We start from the raw sequence: 8,318 nt of genomic DNA on the forward strand, positions 1-8,318 counted from the left end.
GCACAGGGGCCTCATGCTTCAGTAAGGTGCTGGTGCATGTGTGATCTCAGTGGAGCCTTGCAGAAGCCCATGTGGCCAGCGCCACAGTGACTTGCTACATGTCACCAGGTTGGAAGGAAGCGGAGCAGGGTGGAGCCCGGGCTGTGCCTATCTCCATTTGGCCCGAATGGTCACCTCCTCAAGGCCATGGTCAGCGAGCCTCATCTCTTTTCTGCTGGTCCATAAGAGAGCCAGAGTCCTCACTGCCGTGGGACAGCCCTAGCTCGGAGGCTAATTTGAATACTTGTGTCTTGGTTGTGAAAAGGTTCCGTGCTTTGAAGAAGACACGCCCCCACCCCCAAGCGTCATTGTCACCTGAACACATTTTCAAAAGCTAAAAATACGAGATACTTTTTTACCGCTGGCCTGGTGTTGGTCAACATCATCATCAGATCAGAAACAGAAGCAGCTGACCTTGGGCTTCGTCTCCCTTGACCCTCAGAGACTGGGGTACTATCACACTCCTAGTTACAACTGAGAGGTCTCGGGGAGGCATCAGTTTGTCTTCCTGCCCGGCATCCACACACCTTCTCCTGAGCTCAGCTCTCCAATTCAACTTGGAGGACACCTCACCGGCCTCGCCTGAAACACGAAGGAGTATCTTGGAGAAAGTGTTGATCAAGGTGCGCCGCCTTTAACTGACCAAGGAGCAGACACATGACCCAAACTAGAGCAATCACATGCTCTCCTTGGAATCTGAATCTTTTGCTAAGTGACAAAAAACATGATTGGTCCTTACCCATCTGAGTGTTGGGGCCAAAGCTTCCCTAGCTCCTGTTATTTCTGACCTGTGGGAAATTTCTGACTCTGGGTCTTCAGCATGTCCTTCATGTACTAGGCAGAACAATGGCCCCCAAAGATGTCCACGTCCTAATCCCTGGAACCTGTAAATGTGTTACCTTACATCTCAAAAGGGACTTTGCAGATGTGGTTAAATTAAGGATCTTCAGCTGGGGATTAGCCTGGATTATCCAAGTGGGCCCAATGTAATCACAAGGGTCCTTATAAGTGAAAAAGGAAAGCAGGAGAGTCGAAGTGATGCAGCATAGAAAGACTTAACCAGCCATGGCTGGCTTTGAAGATGGAGCAGGAAATTGATTCTCCCCTAGAGCATCCAGAAGGAACGCAGCCCTGCCAACACCTTGATTTTAGCCCAGTGAGTTCCATTTTGGACTGACCTCCAGAGCGCTAAGATAATAAATTGCATTGTTTTAAACCACTGAGTTTATGGTAATTTGTCACAGCAGCAATAAGAAAAAATATGCCCAATATCCTTCTAGTAAGATCCTGTTTGTTTTAGTACACTTTTTGCTTAAGTAAGCCTGAATCAACTATTGTTGCTTGTAAGTGAAGAACCATAACTGGTACACAACTAATTCCCAAGCCTCCTCTTCTCCTCACCCCACGCCCTGCTTCCAGGTGCTGGGTTTCTGTTCAGCCAGCCCACTCATTACCCTTCACTAGGATCTGAGCCCAGCTTAGTGATGGACCTTGCCCTTGTTGACAGGCCTTCCAGATGACAACTGGCTGTTCAACAGATCTCTGGTCTCCTGACTGTCAGTTGACTCAGATTCCTTGTCTCTGTGCCTCTCCCACGTTTTGAGTCACCCTGCTCCTTGTCTGAGAACCACCCCGCTCCTTGTCTGAGACCCACCCCGCTCCTTGTCTGAGACCCACCCGACCCTTTTCCATTTACCACTTGGCTAGATGGTGACTTGCTGTTGCTTTTCTTCCTGTCACACTGGACCCTAGACACAGACTAAACATCTTCCATGCACTTCTGCCCCAGGGTCAACCCCTCAGCTCATGTCAAACACCAGTAAGAATGGCTAATTCTCGGGGCTGGCCCCGCGGCATAGTGGTTAAGTTTGAAACGCTCCACTTTGGCATCCTGGGTTAGCAGGTTTGGATCCCTGGTGCAGACCTATACCACTCGTCAGCCATACTAAGGCAGTGATCCACATACAAAAATGGAGGAAGATTGGCACAAATGTTAGCTCAGGGCTAATCTTCCTCAAGAAAAAAAAAAAACAGGAAGATTGGCAACAGATGTTGGCTCAGGGCAAATCTTCCTCAGCAAAATAAAAAGAATGGCTAATACTAGATCATAGCATCAGCCCAGCTCCTCCTTCCTGTGGCAAGTTCATGCTCTGCTTGGCCAAATCATGCAATATGCCACAGCCTACAGATGACTGATGGTTCAGGGTAAGCAGCATACAGGCAGAAGCTGGGTTCATTCCAACCAGAACTTTATTTCATCTAAGAACTCTATAATTAAGCGATCCTTTTTTCTATGGCCTAAAGACATGAATTCTCAAAGTACTAATAAGAAATGAAAGAGGTTAGCAGTAGGTTCCACGTTCTTCTGTGCTTGGCGGGAGAGAGGGAAGCACAGAAGGCATTCAATGGGGCAGTTTCCTACTCAGTGACCTCACTGGGGCTCACTTCAGCTTTGGGAACTCGCCAGAATGAAAACTCAGTGTGTTTCCTTTTCCCAAGAATATCTGTCACTCCAACAGGTTCACCAGAATTGCAGGAGGTGCAGATGAACCATCTAGCATGGGCAGCCAACTCCAATGTGTTCTGGGAGCCCACCTTAGCCCTATAAAAGATGAAGGCCAACGTGCTAGTTCTTTCTAGGCAGCCAGGTTGGTAAATTTCTTTTCCTATGAGGTAAAAGAGATTAATTAGACAGCACAGTCTTTGAGAGGGAGAAAATCCAGCATGTGTGCTCTTGGAGCACAGAACCAAGTAGGAGGGCAGGAACCTCTTCTACCCAGTGCTTCCAGAAATGTGGATGCTTCTGTTATATTGGCCACAATAAGACTTTGTGGAGAGTGAGAGGTGTTGAGGATCTTGGCCTTCCACTTTGGGGTGGCTGAGGGTAAAGGAAATTGAACTGGAATGCTCACATTCAGCTGACGGGATGGCTTGCTTTGTCCTTTGTCCTTGTCACAGCAGAGACAAAGCTCTCCTTTAGAGACTGCCAGGAGAATCGGACTTCCTTTCTGCTCACAGGCTGAGCTCAAGTGGGAGGCTAGTACAAAAAAAGTCTCTGGAAAAAGACAGAAAAATTGTTGGTCCTCAGAGCAGAAAAAATGCCCTCCTGTCTTGCAGGGTTTCAGGCATGATGTGCAATCCTCCCCCCTTGGCTCTGGGCCAAAGCCCCCTCCTTCACTGGTCCAAGCCTCCTCTTCCTTCACAGTCTGGTTCCTTCTTTCTGCCAGCCCTTCTAGAAAGAATTCCCTCAGATCTGGTCATTGTTACACACGCTCCATCCAATTCCTAGCCATCTCTGGAGCTCCTCGACCCTGCTGCCCACCACCTGCTGGAGCTGGAGGTATGGCACAGCCTGAGCTGAGCTCCTCAGAGGACGGCTTTACCCAGCTGGGGGAAGAGAGAAACCACAACCAAGACTGAGAGTCACCTAGGAGTGTGTAGGTTTTATCCGGAACTGCTTTGAGGGTCCCAGAATCCAGGACCAATACTTTGTGATCCTGATCATGAATGCTGCATTCCTCCAGGGCATGGTCTAAGGCCGTGGTTCTCAGCCTTGGCTGTACACTGGAAATCACCTGGTGGGAGAAGTTTTAAGGCCATGGATGCCTGGGCCCCACACCCCTGAGATTCTGATTTAGTAGGTCCAGGATGAAACCCAGACATGCTATATAAGTTGCATTTCTAGCGCTAGCATTGTGCTTTTTTACCTCTTAAATAATTCCTAAATCTGTCCTCCTTTTACTTCTGTTTCCCTCCTATCACGCCCTGACTTGGGCCCCCATCATCTCACACTTAGGCTTGTGTAGCATCCTCTTAATTGCTATTCTCTCACATTATTCCTGACACCCCAAATCCCTTCTTCAAACTTCCTTCTCAAGGCCACGGTAGAGGTGCAAGTAGTTTTAAGGCACTGGCAATTTTTTCTGTAGGGCAGTGATTCTCTCTTTCCTGTGCATGGCAATAACCCATATGGCTTCTTAAAACACAAACTCTTGAGCCTCAAATCCCAGAGTTTCTGATGCAGGAGGTCTGTGGTGGAGCCAGAGAATTTGCATTCCCAACAAACTTCCAGGAGTTGTTGCTGCTTCTAGTCCGAGGACCACACCTTGAGAACCTCTGCTCCCAGATTTGAGGGGGACCACAGCCCCGACAAGAAGAAATGCGAATAGGCCCAACAGACAGGCTTGTGTGGTTGCTTCCACCCCGATGGGGCACAGTGCAGATCAGGAGCCAGAAACCTCCTACCTACAAGACCAAAACCAACGAGAACAACAGCAACAGTGGCAGCAGTGAAGCAACCTCCCCTCACAGAGACGTAGGAGTAGGCCGGGCATCCATGTGCACCTCATCTTATTTGGCGCTCACTGCCATTTACCTGGGAGGAAAGTAAGGCCTAGTGTTCACACACTGGCCTGCAGTAGAGCTGGGACTCGGGCTGAGGTCTCCTGACTCTGCTCTGTGCAGAGAGTGGTGACAGGGGAGCCTTAGACCTGACTTAGGCTGACAGATGTTATAGTACCTTTAAATTCCAGCGTCTGTTGCTTACTAGGTCAGGTAGCCGCTCTCTCTTCCTCAGTTTCTGCTCCTGAAAAGTGATGTTAACAATTTCCTCCTGGGGTTATTGTGAGGTTCACATGGTAGCCTGTGAGGAGGGTTCTAGCTCAGTGTGTGGCCACCATGGCACTCGGTGGTGTAGGGTTCCTGCACGCCCCCTGCTGGCCAAGTTTCTGCTTTTCATAAGCTCTGTGAGGAGGTCAGGGTTGCCAGCCTCTTGGCAACAGTCAGAAGAAGCATTTGGAATGTTCCCAGGCTCGAAAGCTTTCTTCTCGAGTGCCGCTCAGTGGATATGGGTTACCTGCACCTTTCTGGAAAGGCAGAGGCCCGCCTTGAGCTTATCTGTCTTATTGACCCTCCTGAGATTTGCTTCTGCAAAGGAAAAGCCTCAGCCCCATCCCAGCACCCTTAGGTGTCCCCAGTCTCTGATTCTCCCTCTCCTCTAGAAAAGCCCCAAGGCACCATACCCCATCCCCGTCCTCACCCCTCAGCCACCCTCATCAGTCCACCCAGGGGCCTTACATGAGTGTGCAGAACTCATGGAGGTGAGGCTCGGGCCTGGCTCCAGGGGGCTTCTGGCTGGGTCTGGAATAAGAGACAGTGAGATTAGCACATGCAATTGGAATTTTCCAGGGATTTAGAAGCACGAGGGGCCATTTAATGCCTCACTTCTTTTTTCCGTGTTTTGAGAAACACTAAAGCAGAGAGACAGTAACGACATTAAAAATAGCTTCCCTGGTCAAAAATGGTGGGAAATGGAGCTAAAATAGAGCTAACCGGGTTTCTGAATGCAGAACTTCCTAGAGCCCTTATTAGAAACATATGTGTTGCATTAATTCAGGGGGGATAGTATACATTGCCCACATCACTTCGAGAATAATCTGGAGGATTCTGCCTAATAAAACATTAAGTTTGAGAAACGCCTGAATGAAATCCCTGGTCATAATCCAAACAACTTTTGCACATTGAGAGCACACAGCAACTATGGAAGAACTTGTGCTCCGGTATGAAGGTTCTACCCAGTCTTAGCTTTGCTTGGCTGTCTGAGACAATTCCACCTCTCGCCACTCTGAGCCTCACTTTCCCCATCTGTCCCTCCAGCTCTGACGGTCTATGATTCAAAGAAGCAGCCTGGTGGGGAAGGGGAGAGGGAAGGTGGAGCTGCCCCAGGCCCGGCTCAGACAGAAGACTCTCAAGGATTGTGTTGGAAGCAGGAGGAAACCCCTTCCCCTCCCATGCACCAACAAACAGAGGCAGAATCAGGATATAGTCTCAATGTCACCATGTGAAGTTCCCTGGCCTTGGGAAATTACAGAATCTTGTGTCTGTGTGTTCCCAGTGTCCACTCCCCACAGCCTCAGGGACAGAATGAGCATGGTGGCCACCACGTTGCCCCTGTTCCAGGAGGGCTGGTTCCAAACCACTCTATTGTTACTGTTAGAAGATCCACATTTGTCAGAGCGATGTCCTGATTTTTAGTTTTGGAACTCTGATTGCCATGTGTGAGTTGAAAGCTTACGGGTTTGGCCTCTGGCATGTTACAGGCCACTCCCTTCACACTCCATCCCTTAGACAGTCATTTCGGTCAAAAACCTCCTCTTATTGTCCCCCTTCAGCCAACGCCCAAGTGCCTTCCGCCGTGGAGTGCTAAGAAGCTCTGAGCCGAGGTCATTTTTCCAACCCAGACTCAGAGAACCCCTTCCACCCCAAGGCTTTCTCCTCTGCCTGGGCAGGTTGAGAGCAAAGAGATACATTTGGAGGATTCAAAACCATCCAGTTGGTGAGTCAGGTCTTCAAAGCCCCAAAACTTTGGGTGAAGAGGATCCATTTATCTACCACCTACTGTACCTGGGTACCTGTGGCAAAGCTTCATTTTCCCTTCAAGGATTTCTCTTGTCTAATTCATTCACCAGGGAAGGTCTCAAAGCTCGCTTACCGTGCAAGGTCAACAGAGAGGAACTAGTCTGTGCACAGCGCCTAACAAGGTCCTGCTTTAGGAATTACTTTTTGGCCCTGGTGTAGATTTTCACAAGAATCTTACCTTCTGAGCAGCACTGGGGTTCCTCTCTTTCCCAGTCTTCAAAGTCCATTTTCACACCTGAGTTCTCCTGCAAAACAGACATCTTCAGTGTGATGAAATGACTCAGCAGGAACTTGGGATGAAGGGCAGGTCCTGAGTAGACAATAAGGAGATCGGTTATGGCAACTTCTGACCCCAGGAAACCTTGCTGGATGCCCCGAGTGCAGAACAGGCTGCTAGCCTTTCTCTCTGCTTAGAAATGTTTGCATCCAGGAAGGCTCACAGGGCTGGACCATGCTCTTCTCTGTATCACTCTTTCTTTGATTTTTGCCCCTCCAAAGCAATGTTTTCCAAACTGTGGGTCACAATGCACTAAGGGTCATGATATCATTTCTATGGATCTTGCCAACATTTTATAAAAATGAAACAAAAAGTTCAAAGTGTATTGCTCTAGTCCTGGGGCTGGCAAACTACAGCCCATAAGCCAAATCTGTCTCACCGTCTGTTTTTTAAATACAGATTTATTGGAACATAGCCATGCCCTTGTTTACATGTTGTCTATGGCTGCTCTCTGGCTGCAACAGCAGCAGAGATGAGTAATTGAAAGAGAGATCATGTGGCCAGCAAAACCTATAATGGTGACTGTCCCAACCTTTACAGAAAAAGTTTGCTGACCCCCTGCTGTAGTCTAATCTTTTCAAAGAAAGGCAGTTTCTTTGCAGCTTCTTGTCGTGGAAACTAAGCCTCCAAAGGTCCCGGAAGGCTCAGCTCCTGATGTCTTGGGGCAGGGCTAACACAGGATCCACTCACTGGAGGGCTTAGAAGAGAGATTTCTAAACACCCCCCAATCTGGCACATCACATCTCACACAGTTCACAAAAAACTTTCACCAACATTAGTTCAGGACAACACAGTGAAGGAAGTGGGGCTAGAATTGTCACTCCCACTTTACGGAAGAAAAACCTGAAAGCAAACGACTTCTCAAGAGTTGCACCACTTTTAGGGTTGCAGAGATGGGCAATTTGTGTGGAAACCCAATGCTTCGACAATGGCTTAGGAGTGAGACAAAGGGAACTATACGGTTTTTCAAAAAATAAAAACGATAAAGAAGAGCTCCAGGGTTTGGCAACAAGGACAGGGAGCAAAAGGAAAGGATGACCGCTGGGCAGTTCTGGGGGGTGGGGAGACCTGATGGATCATTAAAGGGCACGAATATCTACTATTTGATTTTAAGTTGTTTGTTGTTAGACTGTTGCCCCCAAATCCGCAAAGCACAACTGCCTTTGCAGTTTGGGGGTAAATCAAAGAACGCGGAGAATGGGTGGCACTTGAGAAGGCAGAGAATTTCGCAGCCAGAGGACATTAGAACAAGAGATGTCTGGGCAGAAATGTAGGTACCCCCATGCATGAATATACTGGTGGTGCTGCTGGAGGGCAGAATAATGCCCACAGGCTGAAGGAACCTGGGAGTATCTCCGTGAGCTGCTTATAGAATTTGCCACCTATATCAAGACAAACGCAGGTGGCTTCCACAGAACTCCCTAAAGAAGCAGTGCATTCGACCATCTGAGATCTATCTCTTTCCACCTAAGAACACTCAAAATATTGGGTTTCAAAATCTCTTTCTGAAGACCAGTACTTTCTAGACTCTGAAATCAGCCTTCTCAGCCTTCAGAGAAGGTGCTAGCATTATCACGGTTTGCAG

General features: G+C 48.5%; 1 protein-coding gene across 1 annotated transcript; it reads right to left on the bottom strand.

Moving 5' to 3' along the window:
- Positions 1-2,304: 2,304 nt before the first annotated feature.
- IL37 (interleukin 37) lies at positions 2,305-6,716 on the bottom strand. The gene is given in 5 exon segments (XM_087426354.1): positions 2,305-2,660; positions 2,663-2,705; positions 2,952-3,094; positions 5,116-5,178; positions 6,635-6,716. Coding segments are annotated over 5 exon segments (534 nt in total). The 3' UTR covers positions 2,305-2,457.
- Between the last annotated feature and the right edge of the window lie 1,602 nt (positions 6,717-8,318).

The sequence above is a fragment of the Ceratotherium simum genome, chromosome 40, assembly GCF_057802395.1.
Source record: "Ceratotherium simum simum isolate JZ-2026a chromosome 40, ASM5780239v1, whole genome shotgun sequence".
Classification (NCBI taxonomy): Eukaryota; Metazoa; Chordata; class Mammalia; order Perissodactyla; family Rhinocerotidae; genus Ceratotherium; species Ceratotherium simum.